The following is a 25,178-nucleotide window of genomic DNA, read 5'->3' as shown; positions in this document are numbered from 1 at the left end:
ACAAGTCACAACCGATTGTCTCCACACACACACACCTGAACTCCAAAGATAATAGTGTGACACCAACTCATCTAATGACACTGTTTCCTCAACTGCTCCATGGTGCCTGGAAGAGAGGATAATTTTTATTTGTTGTCACATTATGAGCGCCACTTTGCCGCCTCCACCGGAACTTCATAGCTATAATTCAAGTGAGTAAAATGATATTTCTTATTATATATATTTTCGAGAGATATATATCTATCAATGAAATAAATTTTGGAGCTCATCATTTTAAATATTAGATACCATGACAGTATTTTTTGCTTTATAATGTTACACAGTATTAGTTGTAACACTTATTCATCATATTGTTTCAGGAAAATATTTTTCTTCAGACTTGTATTTCAAATTTGTTGGAGAATTTTAAAGCAAATATTGTTACTTTTGGGAAGGACTGTCTTCGTGATATATTTTCCGAAAGCAGGACTTATTGGCGACAGTACCATAATGATATATCCCTTTTGTATTTGCTTTTTTCACTCTTACAATTTTAAAGCTATTTTTTTTGCAACTTCATGTGCAGCAAATTCGCAAAAAGTTGTTCAATATCATAGCTTCTTCATTATACATTATACTAACTCGTAGACCTTTTAATGAAACACCACCATAATTCTTAAACCTCTTTATTAAATAGTATGATAACTTATGGATCTCTTTGTTTTACAGTATCTTAACTCATGGACCTCTTTATTTTAAATATTATCTAAACTCATGGACCTCTTTATTTTAAATATTATCTTAACTCATGGATCTCTTTATTTTACAGTATCTAGACTCATGAACCTCTTTATTTTAAATATTATCTTAACTCATGGACCTCTTTATTTTAAATATTATCTTAACTCATGGACCTCTTTATTTTACAGTATCTAAACTCATGGACCTCTTTATTTTAATTATTATCTTAACTCATGGATCTCTTTATTATACAGTATCATAGCTCGTTGACCTCTTTTTTATACAGAATCATAACTTGTGGACCTCTTTATTAGATAGTATCATGATTTATGTACCTTTTTATATTTTCTTTTATGCCGAAGGTTTTCCCTTGACTTACAAAAAATCGTATTTGAAATTATTTGTCTCGTAACCTTGTTTCAAGATTAAAATGTAACTCAAAGTCTAGTAAATGGAATTATTTTCACCCCAAAAATAACGATACTGTACTATTTAACTCATTACAAATAATTAATTATCAAACGATTGTTTCATTTATATGTGAGAAAATTGGACCAGAATTGATATACAAAGACTGTAAATCATCCAAGCATGTAATTGGGGTCAACGGTCGAATGAAACGGACATCTCTATTGTGGTGTCAATTTCTGGTAATCTACTGAGACAAACTCAGTTAGCTGCACGGGAAAAAATCCCGCCAGAGAAATTCTCCTTATTCTTTGTTTATTAATTGTTATAATCATAAAAAAAATGATGGTTGGCTACTTTTGGGATTATATCCATTTAAAAGATTTTTTTTAGGAAATGGAAGTCCCATATTTTTTTACCAACATCCAACGTCCTTGACTTTCAACAAATGGAAGTTTTTAACGACCTTGACTGGCTATACAGCCCTTGCACGGTCGGCCTTGACTTTCGATTGGGGAATTGATTTTAGAATTCATTTTCGACGATTTTGAAGCGTAAATGAAGCGTATCCCTTTTAACCATTCTTCGTTCGTCCGTACTTTCGCTAAAATCCTAAAAGGAACCAGTTTTAGTTTCCACTTATGAAAGGTGTCGAAGAAGGCCGAATTTTTAAACTGAGACTTAAACGGAAATACGAGTCATGTGTAGAGGCGTTTCTCAAAATTTCTGGGAGAATTCATATAACATAACACGTACAAAATGTTCCCAAGTTGGTAAATATAAAACACTGGTAGGATTTTGATAATTAAAAAGTTTGCTAATCACTTACCATACGGTGCTTTCTAAAAATAGGGCATACAGTAAAACTTGGTTATAACGAATTTCTGGGGACCAGTGGTATTACTCTTCTATAGACGTAATTCGTTATATTGATATAATAAAGAATATCTTTATACAATATAGCGAATTCGTTGTAAGGGAAACATTGGGAACTAGACAAGGCATTTTGGCGAATGAATCAATAAATTTATTGCTACATAGACAAACAAGTTATATTATATTACAACTTCGGCAAAAAAGTGACGATGTCAGATTGTTTTGCTTTCTTGAAAATAATTTTTTCAATTTCCGCGAGTGCCGAATGTTTTGCATGCACAAATGTTGTCATGTGTTTCAAGTACTCGGTGAACTATCTATAACCCGAGTAATCCATCTCGTTTTGTTGATATTTCCAACGTTGGTTCGTCTGTTTCCGAATCGTTGGTGTGGGAATCTAAGTTAGTAAATCTAAAACACTGGTACGATTTGGATAATTGGAAATTTTTTCTTCAATTATCTTATTGTGCGTTCTAAGAAATAGTGCATACTTGTAAGACAAATGGGACGACTTTCATTTCCCAATAACTTTTATGTATATATTCCGTTGTCTCCTTATGGAGTCCATACTTTTCATTTTGTTCAATATATTCGTATTTGTTGAATTGGACCTCTCCGATTCTATGGACGTAATATTTAGACCAAAAGTGTTTAAAACAAGGATTAAGAGATCGTTAATTGTTGAAATCTGAATTTCTACCAAATTTGATTGTAGGAACTTGTTCTGAAATTATAAATTCACTACAACAATTTTTAATAAAATGGTATTTTACACCCAGCTTTTTTAAGACAGCAAACACTGCACTGCTTCATATCATTTATTTGTAATGATGGCCTATGTACAAAGGTTTTTAAAAACTATACTGTTGTTACAGGGTTTTCGAAATCTTTTTTCCCCTGGTGGTCCTTGAAGAAAATCTGCTGGTCTTCACAAATATTTCTATTGCAAAGTTGTGTCGGTCCTTTGCCAAATTTTGGTGATCAAAACTTAACCTTCGGACCACCACTTTTCGAGAAATCTGTTGTTAAATCGTTGTGTAAAGTTGATATCAATTTACTTACTGGGGCCAAAAATAAAATTAGAATTGTTTGATGTTGCCTACCTACCCACCTAAAAAGCAACCTACCCGAAAAATTTTATGACACAAATCCTTTCAAATTTTTTTATAATTTTTTTTTATGCTCTAACGTCGTTTTCTTGTCTAAAACATGTAACTGATGTTGTTGGCCAAACAAAAAATTCCTACCTACCTACTCAGCCCTATTAGGCATAGGTAGCCAACATAAAACAAAGAATTCGTTAAGTGGGGGGGGGGGGGTAGTAATTATTATAACTCAGTTTCAGTTAGTACGGTATACAATGATCGTTCTGTGTGATAGTTTTTGAACCCGTACTTTGTATCCAAAAACTGCTGAAACAGTGACTGTATAAATAATTTTATTGATTGCCGGTTGCATACCGTCCGGTGTCAAATATTTCATGCATGTTCAGGACGAAACTGTATTTTAAATAACCTTTCAGAGAATGAATCTTTATTACCTGATCGCACTGTGACCTTTGTATTTTCCATTGCAAACATGAATTTTGGTTAATCTTTTAAAAAAAATGTGGTATGAGTTTGTAAGCTTTGCTGATAATTTTTCCATTTGTTTTTGTCCTAGAAAATCGTCAACAACTTCAATAGCACGTCTGTCTTATTAGTTTTGTTAATCAGCCTATGAATTTTCATGAAACTTCTACGAAATTAGAATAATATATTACTTTCTAGGATTAGTGAGAGGGGAGGGACTTACATGCTGTCCTGTATTTGAAGACTTACAGTTAACAGTAGATATTTTTTTCTCGTCCAATTGTTCTTCTGTTAGACATTTGTTTCAATACAAACCATATAAGTTCATAGTCAATATAAATATATTATACCCGTCGCATAGTATGTTGTTTATTAAAATCGTTACAACATTCTATAATCAGAATTTCAAAATGAAATCAGATAAATACATTTTATATAAAGATAAGAAGATGTGGTAGGATTGAAAATGAGACACATATCCCCAGAGACCAAAGCACGAGGATAGACAGCATCCAAAACGACAAGACTAGAATATATTAGGTTAAAGGGACATTAGCTGCCAAATGTATACCCAACAAATATATAAAAACTCTCAAACTTTATTTAATACGTAATCCAAGCCAATAATACACAAGCGATGTTATTTAGCTTATTTTGACAAAATTTAACCAATCTTTACGTATAGCGAAATATTAGTTCAATATTCCGCTGGTATATCAATGTTTGAAACAAATATAACTATATTTTATATTTTTATTTAAATCGTAGCTTTAAATAAATAAATAAAAAAACAACCGTTAATCATATAAATAAAGTAAGCTTTCATTCCCAGAACTTCACATCTGATCGAAATAAATAATTATCAGTGCATTTATTTGCAAAGTATTGACATATTCGTTGAACAACTTTTTCTGTGTTACTCTGAATATTTTAATCGTCAGTATAGAAACATATTTATTTATCTTAATATTATTAGTTTGTTAGTACATTTTTGAAGGCCGAACATTGACCCGTAGTAGGCATAGATGTTCTCTTAGTCTCTTAGAATTAAAAGAGTTATTTAAAAGACCTATACCCCCGCCCCCACTAAAGATGAACAGTTAGTGCCTTAGCAATTACATTTAATTTAATCTTGTAATATCCGAAAAATTCCTTCGGAAACCGATGTATTTGCCAATCAAACTATATAAAGGTTAATTAATCGGATATAACAAACTACATTCACTAAAAGAGTGCATTCAGTACGTCTTGCAATAAGGCAAATTGTCTTAGAAAAGGTGAACATGGCAAGATAAGCCAAATACCACTTATTACAAGTAAAATATACAGCATAGAAAAACACAAGTTAAAAACAAGAGTCACTCTATAAAGAGTTAAGAGAGACTATAACACAATTTAATATTTACAAATACAAGTCATGAGGATAAAATATGTTTCGCTTTAAAACAACTTTTATTGCAGATTCTTGCAGTATAGAATACCATATTTTCATTTGTAAAAAGGAATGTAAATTTCTCATTATCAGACATAAGTAAAAAAATTCTTATCAACAATACTAGCATGTTTAAAAATAACATTACGGATATATGCATATACAGGACAGTTTAACAAAACATGTTTTCATCTTCAACGTAATCAGTTCAATTAAAACATACTCTACGTTCTGTATCAATATTTTCATAACGACCAGTTTTAATACACCACATCTAAATGTTGCCAAAACACTCCTGTATCTACGAGGTATATGGAAAATTAAAATAATTTTCTACACCATATACATTTTTGAACAGTCTTTATGTACGTAATTATATTTTGTCATTTGACATAATTTTGTCATTACATTCTTCCTTAAATTCTTCAAAATATAAATTTTGGACATTCTTAATTAAAACCTTGCTTAAAATAGCACCATTTTCGCAAATGTTCCATATCAAGTTTTCACTTTAAAATGTCAACATTTTACTCTTCTTCATGTGTTAATATCCCATATATACACTTTTTTATTTCCTCGGTCATTCATTTTATTTAATCTTGTCCAATTTCTTAAAACATGGCACATCTAATCGTTTCACACCTTTGGTATGATCCTAGATCATAGGTAATCTCATTTTAAACCATACAACATTTTGTAATGGAACGAGACGATGTAAATCGGATTACATTGAAGTGTATAGAATGTACAGAAAACAGTAGAATAGTTGCATAAAAAACAAGTTATAGCATGAAAAATATTATGCAGAAAGTTGTTGTTGCCTTTTGATCAGTTACATTTTTCTGTAAAAAAAAATCTGTCTGATTTTATTCTTTGTTGCAGAGGATTCTCACAAAAAAAAAAGGAATTCTCTCGAACCCACCTTTAAAGTCCGGAATTTGGCCTGAATACTATTTATGACATTGTTACCCTAAATCCATGCATTGGATATGTACTGATTGATATTCATGGTTTATTTATAGGTTGGGATTGGTTTTGAACTAGCTGACAGTACTGCGAGTACTTAAAGATCAGTCCCTTTTGTTTTATGTTAAGTTTTGTTTGTGTGTGATAAGTGTCGACCTGATGAGTCAATTTTTTCAACTGATTTTTATGTTGTGCTGTTACATCACTGTCGAAGATGAGGAAAAGGGGTTTAGGTTGATCGCTCACAGACATGTTAAATCCTGCCACATTATGTGCGAGTCCTTTTGTCTTTTGTGTATAGTTGTTTAATTGGCAATCATACCCCGTCTCTTTTTTATGCCCCTGCAACGGAAAGTTGGGGTCATATTGTATTACCCCTGTCCGTTCGTCCGTCTGTCCGTCCTTCCGTCTGTCTTTCCGTCCTATTATGGGTTATAGCGTTTCCGGATAACTCCTCCTACAGTTTGAATGCTAGGAAGTTTTCACTTTGCTGGCTGTTTATACATATATTGAAGGTGTGCATGTGGTCAGGGTTTTGATTTTTATTGATATTTGCTCTTTTGGGAGATAGTTGAACTTGGTCATATATGGAGTATATACTTGCATAAGAGGTGCATAGCGTTTCCGGATAACTCCTCCTACAGTTTGAATGCTAGAAAGTTTTCACTTTGCTGGCTGTTTGTCCATATATTGAAGGTGTGCATGTGGTCAGGGTTTTGATTTTTATTAATATTTGCTCTTTTGGGAGATAGTTGAAATTTGTCATTTTTTGGAGTATTTACTTGCATAAGAGGTGCATAGCATTTCAGGATAACTGCTCCTACAGTTTGAACGCTAGGAAGTTTTCACTTTGCTGGCTGTTTATAGATATATTGAAGGTGTGTATGTGGTCAGGGTTTTGATTTTTATTAAAATTTGCTCTTTTGGGAGATAGTTGAACTTTGTCATTTTTGGAGTATAAACTTGCATAAGAGGTGCATAGCGTTTTCGGATAACTCCTCCTACAGTGAACTGTAGACCTATGTGCTCCCATGCTCAACTTTGTGTACTCTAAAATAACACTTTGCATCTGCGGGGGCATCACTTTGTCTAGTTTAATATTGAAACATTATATTTGGCCCAATAAAATGGTAAAATGACTGATTAAAATGTATTCCCTAAATCTTGCAGTGGAGTACCCGTCATGGTTCTCATCTCTGGGTATCTGTACCAGGGGATGAAAAATTAAGATGGCACGTGAGTTATATAGTATGTCATTGACCTCATTTTCATGTTGTAGTTACAAGAATGAATAGAAAGTTGGTGTTTTTATGCGTTTTTAGAAGTTGATACTATACATGACTGTTTAACCAGTTTTATTTTATACATAACTTAAAACACGTATTGGCAATTTGTTCTTGACACTTATCCTACATCTTGACATTACTTATATTTTGGCATTGCACAAGGTCAATATTTTCTACGACTGGTATTAAATGACACATTAAATTCGTTGGAGGTGTACTGATTGATATTAAAGACATGGTCATTTTGGGCTTTCAACTAAGAGTACTTTTTCATAATGCTGATACATATGTATTTCAATGTAACTTCTACGTGAATAAGTACCGATTTTCTTTCATATTAAATAAATGTTCAATGTTATGAAATATTACAGCTACATATCAAAAGTCATAAATTCTTTTTGAGTTAATCAGATTATATTAACAAGAGATTAAGGAGTCGCATTGTTGTAATATTGTTCATTTCTGTGTAATGATAATACAAGTTCTCTCTATTTATCAAATTACTTATGGTTATTTGTTGAAACTTGCATTCAGATAATAGAAACAAATTTTGTTTTGATTTTTGATTTTTGTTTATTATAAATTCCCAGATGATTTTCAACGTTAATTGTTTCTTAGCTTAAAAGGGTCATAGAAAATAAAATGGTTATTTATATTTGGATATGTAATTTTATTATATATCTTCCATAACAGGGGCGGATCCATCCATTTTTAAAAGGGGAGTTCCAACCCAGGATAAAAGGGGGGTGTTCCAACCATATGTCCCAATTCAAAAGCATTGATCATCAAAAAAGGGGGGTTCCAACCCCCGGAACCCCTCCCCCCTTGGACCCGCCACTTCATAAGAAATTGTCGAATTACTCCAACCCAAAGCATACATCTTCAACATGGGCGAGGGTTTGTATTTCTGTATTCTGTAAAATTTAAGGGCATTTTTCTATACCTTTTAGAATAACGCTTAATTATGTTATTTGTTCATTTTTCTCTGTTCAATATTTTTTGTTATTATTCTCTATTCTGTGAACCTCATCTAGACCCTCATAGGTCTGAAACAGTTTATGTTATTTCCTTTCGATATTCTCTGTCTATAAAATTTCAGGAACTTAGGGGAATATCAGGCATTATTCACGACTTTAAATAGTTTAAGCAAACGAGGAAGGATCAAATGAAAGACTTTAAAACTTGCTGCCTCTACACTAATCGTGCGGAATTTAGGAGAGAGAAAACAAACTGGTTGTTTCATAGTCAGAATAATGTACCCGGTGAATAATGGGCCCTAAAACTATTCATTTGTGAGCATATAGTGAAACCGGTCCACCTTTTCGATCTTGTAAGAAGCAAAGTTGATAGCAATCCTTCAAAGTAATGTTAAACATTCCTCTACGAAGAAAGCCAACTTAACAGACCCCCCCACCCCCCCCCCCCCCAAAAAAAAAAAAAATTCAATTCATCTTGCCATTTTTGAAAAATGTAATTTAAAATCATAATTTTCTTTTCTAGACAATGTGCATTTGATAAACTATAATTTTTTTCTTTTCTAGACAATGGACATTTGAGCAGGAAACCCGAATCTCTGTGTCGCGTATGTGGCGACAAGGCTTCCGGTAAGCATTATGGCGTCTTGAGTTGTGATGGCTGTCGTGGTTTTTTCAAGAGAAGCATTCGACGAAATCTAGATTATGTTTGTAAAGAGAATGGCCAATGCATTGTAGATGTTGCCAGGAGAAACCAGTGTCAGGCTTGTCGTTTCAAAAAATGTCTAGAAGTTAAGATGAATAAGGATGGTAAGTAAAATAAATTACAAAAAACAAATTTAAAAAGTAGTGACAAAAAATATCGAGTTTAAGATGACTTGGAACTCGCTGAAAATGCATGCATGAACCTTTTACCATACCTTAAATTTTAGACATTTTAAATACATTTTCTATGCAGTAAAGATATCATCTGGCTGAAATTCATTTTAAGTAAACGCAACAGTAGTATACCGCTGTTCAAAAGTCGTAAATCGATTGAGAGGAAACAAATCCGGGTTACAAACTAAAACCGAGTGAAACACATCAACTATAAGAGGAAAACAACGGAACAACAGAAACACTGAAGTGAAACAAAAACAAACGCCAACATACATAGAAACGAACTATTTGCTAACAACTGCCATATTTCTGACTTGGTACATGACATTTTAAGAAAAATGGTGGGTTGAACCTGGTTTTATGGCTAGCCAAACCTCCCGCTTATATGGCAATGTTAAAAAATATCGCTAAAATGACAACACTACGTGACAGAAATACAGCACAAACAAACAAGAACACTCAGCACAGAGAAACGCACAAATAAATAGTATAATAGTCGTTACAACATGTAATCCGCAGAATAACAACGAACTTTTTCCATTTACGATAGCACAGGACATCACAAACAGTGACGTATTTTTGTAACGAACATATAATCTTGAAATTCATACAATTATTTTCACAATAATAGTCCAAACAATTATCATGACTATGACGGTATTGCAAGGCTATTTGAAATAAATGCTGTGACGACGTCATAATTATTTGGACTAACACAATACTTTATCCATAGAAAATGGAAATTAACTCGACTATACTGACAAATAAGACATATGTGAAATGTACCGAAAATAAAGAATTCAAACCACAAACGATAAGACATAGTAAAAATGTATTTAGTTAGTTTAGACACAGACACATCATATAGATCAACCAATTAGTGATGGTGTCCATAAAATTTACGGAGTGTCATTTTTAATCTTTCCTCCTCATAACTCTGTTGGAGCAGTTTCTGCGTAAGGAGCACACTCCTGTATATGAAGTCCGTATAGTGTGAACATGCCCATATGCAAAACATTTATAATACCCTTTTAACACATTCAGAGAGCAAATAACTGTCCAGTATCGAGAAAAAAACCAATGCTTAATATAATGTGTTATTCTCGGTGTTTAATATTAACATCTTTGCGCATTACCATTGCATTTGCACGCAGTTATTTAATACGTTTGCGCGCATAAATTTAATAGTCCGAGTAAACACACGTATAATTCATTTATTTATATAAATGTTATCTTAAAATGACACAATATTTTATAAGTCATCAACGAGGGGATGGTATTTCGGTTTTATTATGTACAAATAAAACAAACATAAAGCCATGAAAACATAAGTACTTTTAATATAAAATCTAAAATGTCAAAAACAAACATATCATACATCAAGGATTGTACATGTACGTACGTGCTAATTATTTGAACCCAATAGCTTATACATTCAATTACATCATGATATTTTCGGAGGCTATTTCCCTTTCCAACTTCGTATAATTGCAATTTTAAAGGAATTGTGGATAAGCAAACTAATATTAGCAGAAATGAGGAACTCCTTACTATTAGTAGATAAAAAATCAAGTCAAAATCATGAGCTAGTTTGCAGAAGAATTAAAAGAGGTGTTGCAAAACTCCCGCCATTAAATACAAATTTGATTGAATTCTGTGTAGCCGTTTCCAAGAAGTTGCGGATTAACAAAGTGTGAGGCGGACTACAACACATTTGCAAAAGTGTAGAAAAAGAAAGCAGAACAATATGGGATAGTGATTTTGAAATTAAATAGTTTCCTGAAAACTCTCCGAACGGTTTTATAATTGTTCAACTATAGATTATAAATCTTAAAATTGGTGAGTTTGATCGAAACCAGTCCTAGAGCACACATTTTAAGACATGTCCTATAAAACCAATTTGACCAACCAACAGGACCACCATAACCTTGACTTGATTAATTTTTCATTGTTTGCTTAACGTCCAGTGGCAAATATTTTATGCATATTCTGGATTAGAACAAAATAGCAACACATCCAATAGTTAGGTTCTACAAAGTGGGGCGACCAAGAGGAAGGACAGTAATTTGAAATGACAATGGAAAGGATATTGGATGTAGAATCAGAAATCCTGCAACAAGTTGTTGCAAGGGTTCTTTAAAGTGCGTAGTGCTTGATACTCGTGACAGTTACTGATGTTGTTTATATATAAGTGTTGTTGTCCTTTAAAAAATGGTGTTACGTATCTTGTGTATCCTCAGTTTAATTTTAAATTAGAAAAATATCTTGAAGATTTTCAACTTATCAACATATGATTATTGACTATTTATCTACATATTTTTAAGGCCTTTTTTTTTACCTTTAATGTCTTTTCTGATTTTGTGTTCATGGTTTTCTGTCTAATTGACTTATACTACACATTTGTGTCATATAAAGACTCCGGGATAGCGAAGTATGAAACATTGACAAAAGATACCTAATTTGTCTTCATTCAGCGGGATTACATGGGCACCTCAAGTTAAAATATCTTGTAAATAGTACAATTGTATACGTCAATTAAAATTGAAGATTCTTTCTACATTTTCTGATGAGTGGTGTTTCAAATCTTACCAATCTCAGGAGACATACGATCATATTTTTCATAAGTAAACACGTTGTGATCTGGTACTAGATCACATTACAAAAACGTTCAATAAACCAGGCACCTTCCCAATCTCGTCCTATTACAATGCAAACAGGTTGTGAGAAAACTGCAGGTGAACAGATTTCCAAACTAGTCGTTTAAGTAATTAGTTAAATACTTCTTTAGATATTTAGTGCAGTCATGATCAAATGAAGAGTTTACTTTGCTCTTATAGTCGGAAACTCAAATGAACATTCGCTTCTTGTTGAAGTAACTGATCTAAAATCGAAGCGTTGAGCTTTTTGTGACATTATTGTAAACTAAAAGGGTCACCTTGATTGATATACAAATATAATTTAACACTGACCCGTACCAAAATTTTCCTTCTCTGAAAAAAAATTAAAAGTATGTCACTTAAGACATGCACGGAAAATGGTTGTAAAAGAAAATGCGATTTCACACACAATCTTATAATATACAAAACGCTATATATCATATAAAAGCATAATATTAATGTATTAGATTCCTGCCTTAAAAGACATACAATACTGAACTTCATGCATATGTAATGCAAATTGTCAAATAAAAACTAAAATATAAGTTACCATATTAAAATGGCACCTGGATAAATACATGAGGGTCTGGATAGGGTTTACAGAATAGAAAATAAAGGACAAAAAGTGCAGAATTAAAGGCAAAAATATGAATTAAAGAGGAAAAAAGACAAAAATATTAAAGAATGACTAATAATGGGGTGCTAAAATATAAAGAATAGAGAGTAATGGGCAAAATAAATAGAGAATAGAGAATGATGGTCTAAAAATTAAGGAATACAGAAACAAAGGACCCCCATCAAGACCTCATACAGATAAGTAATATGTTTGTTATAATTGGTAAACAAACTAATGAGAAATATCTATTCATAAAAAAAAATCTATCCAAGACAATCAAACAATCAAATATTATACAATGACTCTTTTCACCAAATACTACTACAAAAGATGATCCTTATTTTACTGAACCATCATAACTTACAACTGTTATTTGTTTTACTGAACCGTCATAACTTACAACTGTTATTTGTTTTACTGAACCGTCATAACTTACAACTGTTATTTGTTTTACTGAACCGTCATAACTTACAACTGTTATTTGTTTTACTGAACCGTCATTCTCTCTAAGATATTTTGTTGGTGAACATGGCAAAATATGCAGGACGAACGATATTCCACCGTTATTGTAACATTACGATGTACTTTGATTTACATCCCCTCCCCCTTATACAGCCTGATACATGCTACTGATTTTTTACTTTCCGTTTACCCTCCCCAACCTGATACATGCAAGTGGCTTCTATTTTTTTATGGTCGTGTTTAATTGGAATTCCTGATCTAGATTCCATGTTTTTCGATCTTGTCCAGATTGACAATGCATTTTTATTATAATAATTGAAAACCGGTACTTCTCCACTAATCCTCTTGATGATTTTAAATAACGATCATTTGTCGGACACAATATTACCCCTTCATCATGTATAACGGATTAACAACATATTCATAGATTGTCAATGATATTTTCAAGTAGCCTCTTTCTACAGAAAAAGCTTGCTAATTGGTGATCCGTCATGCTCTATGCAAACACTTGTAACGACAAAGCTGAAACCACACACGTCTGTCATTACGTTAGTCGCGTGCCGGTTGAATATTGAAACAAGTTCAAAAGTATCTCGGACTTATTTACTTGATAGTTTACAAATCTACTTCAAAATTGATAAAATCAAATCTTCAAATTTAAATATTTTAATTTGTTTTCATCAACGTTAGAATTCTATTAGTTATCACTTGGACTGATTGAGGTAAAGGTTTTGAATATCTATGAGAAAAATAATTTACATACTTGAAATCACTGATGGACACAAAATGAATTAAATCAGATTTTACGTGATTTCACGAGGTTTTAATTTGTGTGTTTTGAAATATAGACCTTGAATAATATTTGCCCTCTCGCGGTAAACATATTAAAATTGTTTTGACCTAAAGGAATCAAAACTAGAAACCTACCACGAACTACATACTTCTTTTAAACTGAGTTTTACTGTGCGTATTGCTGTGCGTTTGTTTATTCTACATTGTCTAGAGGTATTCGGGGAGGGTTTATATCTCACAGCACATGTTTAACCCCGTCGCATTTTTCCGCCTGTCCCAAGTCAGGAGCCTCTGGCTTTGTTAGTCCTGTATGTTTTTTTAATTTTAGTTCATTTACATGTTTTGGAGTTTAGTGTGACGTCCATTTTCATTAAACTACCACACATTTGTGTTAAAGGGCCAGCTGAAGCCCGCCTCCGGGTGCGGGATTTTCTCGCTGTGTTGAAGACCCATTGGTGTCCTTCGGTTGTTTCTGCTCTTTGGTCGGGTTGTTGTCTCTTTGACACATTCCCCGTTTCCATTCTCAATTTTATATAACAGACGCCGTTAGTTTTCTCAATTGAATTGTTTCATATTTTTCATGTCGGGCCCTCTTAAAGCCGACCTTACGGTATGGGTTTTTCTCATTGTTGAAGGCCGTACGGTTGCCTATAATTGCTTACATCCACTTTATTTGAACTTTGGTGGATAGTTGTCTCATTGGCAATCTCTTTATCTTTATATCATTTATCTGTGGCGGCGTTAAACTAATGAGTTACAAAATATACACTACAGAAGGAGCATTTAATAATACATAAAAAGAACACACAGTATATAAATAGTACAACTGACCACACCAACACACAACACCTCCGAAAAAAAAGGACGCACAAAGACCAACCACAACGAACATCACATGGTCGTGATAGCCTAACTTGGTACAGGAACAAAATAGGGTGGGATTAGACCAGTTTGACAGGTGCACACACCTTAGACCAGTTTGACAGGTGCACAAACCTTAGACCAGTTTGTCAGGTGCACAAACCTTAAACCAGTTTGACAGGCGCACAAACCATAGACCAGTTTGACAGGTGCACAAACCTTAGACCAGTTTTACAGATGCTCAAACCTCCCTATTAAAGCCATTATCGGATCAGATGAAGAACTTATTCTGCTAATGTATATATCATACCTACATTTTATTTTACAAACAGTAACATGTCCTGAATGATAATTCAGATAAAATGCTTGTATTTGAATGGTTTCACATTTTGTCGTCCTGGACCTTTATATAATTTACTATACGTTGATGAAAAAGTTGTTCAATGATCTGAAGTTGTTCACAATCATTCTTGTCATTTGGTCTTTGGTGAATCATTGTCGCATAAATCATACAACATTATCTTTTTTATCAATGCTGTAGCCTTACGCTGAGGGTCATACATTTTTAAAACAGTAGCGAAAATTTTTCTTATAACCTTGTGTGAACTATCTTTTATTTTCATTTTAGCTGTTCAGCACGAACGTTCTCCAAGATGTTTCCAGTATAAAAAGGAAAATATAGATGAACACAGTCATAAAACTGGGTATCCATATGATTTCGATGAGTTCTTTGAAAGGTTTGTAACTGTTGAAATATATTTCTCCCAAAAATGTTTGAAATAATAGCGTTCAATACATTATTACGATGCAAGGAATTTTGACACATCAATCCCAATTCTTCTGTGAATGGTATATTTGTACTGATTTACACAGAGGAATTTTTAAACCAGCATTTTATTGTTTAGAGTTATCTCCCGTAGGATGTTGTCTATAAAATTCATCGGTTTGAAGGAAATATACATATTATAAAACATCACACCATTTATACACAGTATTAATTTTAATTATCATTTAACACATTCAATGCTTTGATAAAAGTAACAAGTCCTTGTTCACAAGTGGATGTTGACAACACATGCATACAAAATGTTAACCGTTTTTCTTTCTCTTATTTACTGAGTGGCTCCCCGAATTTCGTGAATTAAGATGGTCCATCCTTTTGACAAAATGTTACACATATGTAAGTAACGGTATATGCTTGTGCAAATGTCTATCCCACGCTAATGGCAGCAATGCGTAGCAATAATGTCATTTGAAAACAAATTCCAATGACGGAAATTTCGAAAAATTTGAAAGTGAAAAAAAAATTCCGTCTTCTTTAAGTGCACTCTATGTCATACATATGCATATTGATAATTTTCTCTACTTTTTATAAGATTATATATCTCTGGAAAATGAAATATATAAATGCTATTTTCATCAGTTTTTCGATGAAACGTGTCTATTATTGGATACTTAATTTAGTGAAAATTCGAAATACCGCCAAATCAATTGCCAATACTTCACCTCAATGTGTTGACTTATTAATTTGATTTCTTTATAATCGTCATTTGAAAAGGCCATTTGTCAGACCTGCTACTTATATAATTTACACGTATCAGGTGATTAGGCAAACAAATAAAACCTACAAACAGTTACACAATTTTACCGATCGAAATTTGGGTTAAATATTCTATCCATTTTAAACAAGAGCATAGCATATCAAATAATAACTCAGAACTAATGAGACATATTTGATTGAATGTGGCAGCTGCATCTGCCTCCAAGCAGTTTTGTGAGTGAAGCCATAATTTCTAATTTGTCTCCCCTACTATTCATCGTAACGTTACAACATGTTGGTTTCATCCATCTTTTTTCTTAATGAACTCAACTTAAGAATACACGAAGATAGGGGTGGGGGTATTTCGATCCTTTCTATATAAAAATCAATAAAGGCTAGACCCCCCCCCCCCCCCGTACACAAAAAAAAAAAAATATAAAAGACAAGTTTCAATGATAACTATAGTAGATGAACCTACATGTAAAAAATTGATAGAAAAAAATTAAGATGTTGATAAAATCGAAACTAACAAAAATTACCATAATTCTGTTATTTTGCTAAATCTAGCAAAATAACTTGTCAGGGTGTTTTGAATCTATGTATACTTCATAAAAATGTTAAAAATTCATTTTGACCCTGGTACTTCAATAAGCCTGAAAATCTCATGGCTGGTCACATATGTGTTTGCATGACCTTTGTTTTATAGCCTTTTGAAAGAAGGGGATTCCCTACGTTTTTGTAGCCCATTCGGTTGATTGTCATTCCATAGATTATTTATTTTATATGAAAATTAATGTCAATATTTTTCAGCCGTCAATATCACCATTATCCACCATTTAATGCTAATTTGAGGGTACCAGAGTTTCCAACGTACAGACCAAGCCCTGTTTATCCTCCCGCATTTGCCCTTCAGTATCAGCACGAACAACGTCGACACCATGCTTTGCAGTCACACTTTTCCTCTTGCAACGTTAACATCGATGTACGTACAAAATACAGCCACTTTAACAGCGATGGTAGCAGCAATGCCTCCACAAACAGTTCTCCGACGCAGCCAACGTTAGTTAACACTAGCAGATGTTCAACACCATCAGATAACGCAAATGATAAAATTGACAGGTCTGACAATAAAAGTGAAAGAATGACTCCATCCCCTCAACCGGCTTCTACTTCCTCATCAGAAAATGGTTAGTATACACACTATAGGATATGAATTCTATACTATAATTACTGAAGGTCATTACTTGGTCTTAGTTTATAAAGCAAGATGATAAAACAATTTAGTAGCATGTAAAAACACGTGCTTTTGAAAATACTTTGTTACTAGAATTATTTTGTTAACCAAGAACTTTATCAAACAAAAAAGAATTATGATATATAGAGCTCAGTAAACAGTGACAGATTATCGAAAATGATGAGGAACAAGTTCTCTGGAATAAAGGGGTTTAATACATGCCATCATTTCACAGATATCTTGAACTATTTTCATTAACCTTTACAGAATGTACCTCATTGTTTTACAAAAAATGTTAGGTTTTAACAACGGTATTGTTTAGAAGACTATATGTTTATAAATTTCTCAATACTTTTAGGATCCCCAGCATCTGACAAAAGTGACAGTCCAAACGTCACATCATCCACAAGTCCAAAAAGTTCATCTGAAGAGTCACCAAAACTAACACCAAGGGTTCTTCCGTTCTCTCCACCGTCATCTGCCTATCAGCAATCAATTCACCAGCCAGTCCCAAAATATACACAAGTTGCAGTGACTTCAGACAATGCTCTCTTGGCTAATGATAATATCTACGAAACAGCGGCTAGACTTCTTTTCATGTGTGTGAAATGGGCCAGAAGTATCCCATCATTCCTACAGCTTCCATTTAGGGATCAAGCTATTCTTCTCGAGGAATCTTGGTGCGAATTATTCATTCTAAGTGCAGCACAATGGTCTCTGCCTATTGACATTGGTAAGTAAAATTGCTTTTTTTCTGTCGATAAAACTAAGTACAATTAATCATTAATGATATAAGTAGTAAATTCTACCAGACAGAGTAGTTCTTTATAATAGTAAATAGCATTATCGAACATTCAAATACCTTTTGGTTTTCAGTTTGGCGAGCTTTCCTGTCAATATTAGAGTGGGGGCTATATATTGCAATTACTTTGTCTGTCCGTATGTTCGGCAAACAAATATTTTCGTCACACTTTTCTCAGAAACTATTGAAAAGAAAAACTTCATGTTTTGTCTGCAGCTTGGGAGTGATTACTTTTCGGATCTGTCAGATACCTACTTCCTGTTTGCCGATATTTTGAATTACGAGTATTGGAATGCTTATCACAATATCACGTGCGTTCGTGTTGTCCCTCGCTTGCCCCGCCGAAGGTGGTATAGTAATTACATGTGGAGTTGACCATATTATACCGTCATTTTGATCCGACCATTTTTTACGGGAGTTGTAGGACTTTTTATTATTTGTTTTTATTATTCTGACAATAATATCAGCTTGTGAACTCAACTCTTCTTAGACTATTTGATAGAAAGTTCTAAAAATTGTACTATTGTTTGCCATCATTTGCAGTTGACCATAATTGACCATATTATTGTACCGAATTTTATTTAACAAATTTGAGTTATGGGAATTTGACATTTGGTGGCATATTGTATCAACAGTTGATAAACTTACACAAGGGTAACCTTGATTCAAGGTCACATTTTCACGCTGGTAATTTATTTAAAGTTATATGAAACGAGTTTCTTGAAATTATAATGTTAAGAAAATTATTGAACCAATGCATGTTAATGTACTAAACTAAGTCCTCGCTGCACGATTTTTTTTTACACTCATTACAAAACCATAACGTATAATGGACAAAAATATGTCATTCAGTGAAAACTTTGCCTGCTGATTAACTTTCGGGTGTTATTACCGAAGTTTACCGATCGTGATTTTAATAAAAGAGAAGCGAAAGATACCAAAGGGACATTCAAACTTACAAGTCGAAAAGAAACTGACAACGCTATGGGTTAAAAAAAGAAAAAGACAAACAGGCAAACAACAGTACACAAATCACACCATAGAAAACTAAAGACTAAGCAACAAGAACCTCACCAAAAATTGGGGTGATCTCAGGTGCTCAGGAAGGATAAGAAGATCCTGCTATACATGTGGCACCCGTCGTGTTGCTCATATAAGTACAAACCCGGTGATAAGTCTAATTCTGTAAGTCATATTCGTATAAAAGGGGACGGGATTGTAATTACAATTGGAACGTATCCGTCGTCATCTGTGAAACAGATATTCCATCACGATCAACCAACTCGTGATGGCGTCCGTAAAATTTACGAAGGGATGATTTCATCTTCACCCCTTGGAACTCTTGGTTTAAAAGCTTCCTTGTGAGCAGCAACCCTCTATCAAAGAAATCATAATAGGAAAAACAAGCCCTGGAATATGGTATCAACTGGGAGATAAATAATCAACACAGAATTATGTGACGTGAAATATAAGTGAGATGATAGATATGCAATAGAGCGATGTTTAGTATTTCTATATTTTCGATGCGTTTCCATTTGTTATATAACGTAACGTTACAGTTGTTAATTGATTTGGTGTGTTAAAATATTTCTTTCTGAATCAATTAAGTTAAAACCCTATCTATGTTGCCTTTTCTTTCATCACGGTTTTTCCTCGCACTTGCGCTGTGCGGTTGCCAAAGTACTAACAAGAGGTCTCAAGATTAAGGTCACTGCATACGGAAAAGCTATCGGAGAATTTGGGTACGAGAATACATTAATTCAATAGAAGTACATATCTGAAGATTTTGATAAGATAAAGGGTTTCCTTTAAAAGAAAGTCCAGTTACAAGTGTTTTATAGTAAAACATAGCCATTCAAGTATATTAAACATACTCAACTTTTTTTTTTAATTTGAAGTATCATATGACTTTTATTTATTTCTTGTCTATTTTTTGTACTACCTACATAGAATCAGGTCAACTTCGAACAATTTTTATGACGTTTTGTACGTTGACCACTTATTGTAAGTTGTTGAAATCCTGACCTGTGGATAACTTAAGTTATCAAAATTGGTGAAAGGATTAATAACTCACACTAGAACGCACTGCTCATTTATCGATGTTCCCTGTTCCTGTATCACTCGGTTCAACTCTCCCTAAATTTGCATATCACGGCTTTATGAGGTCAAATATACTTGACCAAAACTTAATAACTTTGACCTTTACCTTTCATCGTTGTCAGTATTTTGATCGGAATGGATGTTTGACCTCAACTTATCTAGTTCTCTTCCGGTTTTCCTGTAAAACAAAACTTTTTCACGAAAAACACAAATACAATCCGATAAATCGATGATCATCGTATTGATAATAATCAACAATAAGCTCCATATTGTGACGCGAAGCTGTTAAGAGTATCAATCTGGAGAATACCTGATAATCGATACGAATTAGATTGCAATTCCACCGTCAAGAGAGAGATGATATATTTATGCAAATAATTTTGTAGGGACACTTATGACAAACAATGGATATTCATTGGACGCAAATACTGGAGACAGGAGTTTCCTTATAGCAGCACAGCTGAGATTAGTCCAGGATATCATATCGAGACTAAACGCAAATCGTGTGGACACGACAGAATACGCATGCTTAAAAGCATTGGTTTTGTTCAAACCTGGTATGTACACATATTTTCTGGAATTTGAAATTCACTTGTGATCTAAATAGAAAATATTTCTGTTAGGCACTATTTTTTTTGTTTCGATTGTAGCACAAAATCCACGAAAATCAATACCACTGTAACATGTATTGTTTAGTTTGAACATATTATTTGTTTTTGTGTCTCACCTAAAGATGTACAAAAGGGGGTATTGCTGCTGACACGTCAATTTTCAAGTTCTTAAATGCATGTTAACTGTCCCACTAGTGAAGCAGGAATTTCATACCTTTCTTGAGTACCTTCGTTCTGCTCCGGTTTTGGGTGGAATTCATGTTGCTCAATTTTTAATTTTGTGTAGTTTTTGTAAAAAATTATTAAAGTTTGTAATTAGGTCAGTTTAAGGAGAATCACTAATGGTAAATCAATGATAGTAATGGGGTGCAGTTGTATCAGAATTGTCACAACTCATTTCCATGGAGATTATTCGGATCCGCCCTCTCACTCAGTCTTTTGACTTGAACACTTTTGCATAGTTTAAATGTCAAAGTTTAGGTTAAGGTCAGTTTAAAGAGAACCGTTTATAAGTCAATAATATTTGGTATGCAGTTGTATAAGCATTGCAGGCGGAAACTCAGTTGAAATTAAACAAAAGAAATGGAACTCTTTGTTAGAGATGGTAAAAAAGCCAAATTGGTATATTTGAATTGTTTACTTCTGTGTCTATGGGCTTTAAAAGTTTAATAAAGTTGCATGATTTAGGATTTTTTTGCATCTTATATACGTGTTTTTACTTGAATTGTAGTAAAGAGCTTCCAGATATTTGTAAACTTTTAAATTAAAGACAAATTTTCATAAAACAGTCGATTGTTGCAGGTTCAAATCCAGTTGGATCTTTTTTGTGCATAAGCATCAATTCCGCCGGAAAAAAATCCATAGATAGAAAATAGATTGATCTTTCTGAAGCATTGATTTGCACCTCTGCCCCTGGCGATAGTTTTTTGGGAAAAAATTCCCAAAATGGGCAATAATTACACCGAAACGAGAAAGTCGAGTGCACCTTTTCATGTTCGGGCGTGTGTGAGTTGACTATTCTGTATTGAAAACGTATAAAGCAAAAATATTTGATACATCATCTCGTTTCAGATTCTATTATTTTTATATATTAAGGCTACATGTTGATAGAATAACATTAAAAATTCACAGTACTAAAGAATGAAATACATGGGTCAAGTGAAATATCTTTCTAATGAGTCATAACAACAGAGAAGGTGTTTTCGAATAACATCTTTTAACGAAATGTACTTGACGACAGACTTTACAGTTGGATCTTAAAAATGCATATCTTCAAAAAAACTTCATTTTTTGTGTGGTTATTAGTCTTAAACCTCTGAAAAATTTTAGTCTGCCCTTCCACGAAATATTTAATTAGAATTTTTTTTTAAAGTTTTTGAACTTTCGAAAATTCCACCTGACAACCGATCAGACAATAGGTTTAAGTTTACTGTATGCAGGAAAGTACATTAAATGATGCTCAATAGCTAGTAGATACATTTGTCTTTTGAAATACATCTGGCATATAAGGATCGAAATGGTGCTGTGTGGATAAATTTATCGGTTTTCAAGAGCTAAATTGGCAGCGCGTCATCCCTACAATGGCTTCCATTTTTACGATTGTAAAAATTGACTGGCGTAATGGAGAGATAATTTTGACGAAGTAGAATCCTGACTGCATTGGCACATCTCATTTCCATTAAGATAAGTTGGCCCTGACCACTCAGTTATGGTCTGTTGGTTTTTTGAATAGTTTACATGTTAATGTTTGTAATTATGTAACGACTTATAAGTCAATGGTATTTGGTATGCATTTCCATTAAGATTAGTTAGCTATGCAATTTCTTTATAGTTGGCATGTGACTGTTTGTGATTATGTCGGTTAAATGTGAACCACACATGATAAGTGAGTGATATTTGGTATGTAGTTGAATTACCATTGACAACTTTTTTCTGCGGGAATTATTTGGCCCTGTACTTCAGTCATGGTTTAGTTATATAACTATCACGAGTATTGCTATTTTAATTTCAACATTTCCATTTAAATATCAAAATTACATACAAGCGAGACATATCTCTGTGTCAACAGTGTATTCTTTTTAGATCATCTCCACTAAACAAGAATATAGAACTATTACTGAAAAGATGATATGTGTTCATTTCAGAAGCTCGTGGTATACGGGATTATTTTCAAATAGAACTACTGCAAGACCAAGCGCAGTTGATGTTGAATGACTACATTTTGACGAACCAATCCTCTAACAAGTTTAGATTTGGAAAGCTGTTGTTACTGCTTCCGGTGCTACGAACTCTGAGTCCACGTGCCGTCGAAGATGTATTTTTTCGTCGAACAATTGGAAGTATTCCGATTGAAAGACTGTTATGTGACATGTTTAAGTCTAGTTAAAATGAACTTTACTTTACTTTGTTGATTTTGAACGTTCATGTTGTGTTTAGTGCGTGTGTTGTCATTATTTATTTTTGTCAGATCATGAAATATGTCTGCGTTAAAAACGGTCATTAAATTTTCAAAAAAAAAAGAGTTTTTTTTTATTTCATTATTACAGCCTTAATTATTTACTATATTGTAACCTTAACAATCCCGCACAGACTGCTCAGTTAAATCCACGAACGTAGTCTAGCAATAAGACTTTAATGTAAACCGACCTGATTTGACATCAAAATTCCAGGGATGTCTTTAAGGGACACATAAGCGCAAGAAATAGCATAAGGTAATGTCCACCCTATATCATGCCTTTTTTCAGAATTTGCTATCACTTGCGTCATGATCTTACTTTAATCTGAAATTTAGCCTAATTGACTTTAGGGATTCTTCAAAAGTTGTTAGAATTTATATACCATGATTGTATTTTCGTACATAAGTTTTATATAAGCTTTAATCTCTTTTTAACCATTGTAGATCATACAGTCGTATTAATTCTGACTATTTGTTATATACTTGAACTCTATAATGTTCCTGTACCATGGATTTTGGTTTAAAAGAATAAAGAATATTCGATGACCTTTGCTGCTAAAACAAGTACCTGACATTACTAAAATATGAATTTCAACCATCATGGATAGACTGCTGTGCTACCGTATTATTTATTCTACCAAACTTTTTTGACACCTCTCTCGGGTTAAACAGATATTTTTTTTTACATTACTATTAATCGAAAATAATAGATTTTATTTTGAAAAAAAAAAAAAGATTCTAGGGATGGTCATATTGAAAATTATACATAAATACGTTATCAGGAGATTCTGAAGTTTTACCTCACTTGTAAATCTGGTAAATTTTTATTTTAAAATAAATCTGAAATACCTTTTAACGGGACATCCTGAAGTAAGCATTCTACACACACTTCTTTCTGTTCGCTTAAACGTGTTTTATTTGCAAGAGTAGCAAAAGGGATTTGACACAAGTTATAACAATAGAGACGTCTTTGTATACAAATATAATCGCAAAACATTTAATCATGAAGAAAGGAATTTATGAACTACTAAAAAAAACCAAAAGTATATATATATAAGTTGTGTACAAGTTGTAATTTAGTACAAATTTTAATTTGTACAGGGTTTTTGTACAAGTTATCAGTATTTTGACACACACCATCTTTCACCAGGTGATACAAGTGTATCTTCAATAATTATCCAGTTCGATGTTTTTCTCACAAATTTATATACTTCAGCCTAACATTAAGCACTGTCCTCTATGTCATAAAACTACAAATAAGGACACCTGATTGGTTTAGATTATATTTTTATTTTTTGACTAATACCAAATTCTATGTCCACAAAATATCTTTGTGTTTTTATATAAACTTTATGTCAGTACTGTGTGCAAGACTGTAGCATGTAGTTGTGGAAATAAAACAGTGATAATCTTAACCAAAGACACTGTGCTTATTTTATCTAATTATGTAAAGAGATTTACAAAATACTGATAACTTGTACAAAAATACTGTATAATTTGTACAACATTACAATTTGTACACAACATATATATATGTACTAGGAAATGAGACGAGACAAGACTGAAGTGGAAAAAAGAGAGGCGAAAGATGCCAAAGAAAATTCAATATATCTGTATGTTCTGAATCTTTGTGTTTCCTGATAAATGAGTGTACAGAATTTAGAAAAAAAAATCTATATTTTGATCAGATGTAAGGTCTCCATCACCAACCAACAGAAACTCAATTGTCAAATATTGTAATCCTTGTATCTATGATGAGTTTATTGTTATCACACAAATTTTCTGATCTTATAAAGGATATATCTTCATTGCGGAAAGGGTACTCGAAAAAAAATAGTGATTACAATCATCAACGGGATGGGTACAGCTACATGCGGGCTTATGTTTGATGTTTACCCGGTGCAGATCTGCCTTCGTTACAGTTACCAAATGATCT

At 33.0% G+C, this 25,178-nt stretch overlaps 1 protein-coding gene across 1 annotated transcript; it reads left to right on the top strand.

Moving 5' to 3' along the window:
• Window positions 1-8: 8 nt before the first annotated feature.
• LOC127730237 (nuclear receptor subfamily 2 group E member 1-like) lies at window positions 9-23,279 on the top strand. Its single transcript, XM_052238533.1, has 7 exons — window positions 9-191; window positions 8,801-9,043; window positions 15,129-15,237; window positions 16,851-17,227; window positions 17,633-18,007; window positions 20,563-20,733; window positions 22,932-23,279. The coding sequence occupies exons 1-7, from the start codon at window positions 143-145 to the stop codon at window positions 23,171-23,173; spliced, it is 1,566 nt and encodes a 521-aa protein (XP_052094493.1). The 5' UTR covers window positions 9-142; the 3' UTR covers window positions 23,174-23,279.
• Window positions 23,280-25,178: the final 1,899 nt, after the last annotated feature.

Source organism: Mytilus californianus, unplaced genomic scaffold, assembly GCF_021869535.1.
Source record: "Mytilus californianus isolate M0D057914Y unplaced genomic scaffold, xbMytCali1.0.p SCAF_2, whole genome shotgun sequence".
NCBI classification, from domain to species: Eukaryota; Metazoa; Mollusca; class Bivalvia; order Mytilida; family Mytilidae; genus Mytilus; species Mytilus californianus.
This window is presented reverse-complemented; position numbering and strand designations above follow the sequence as displayed.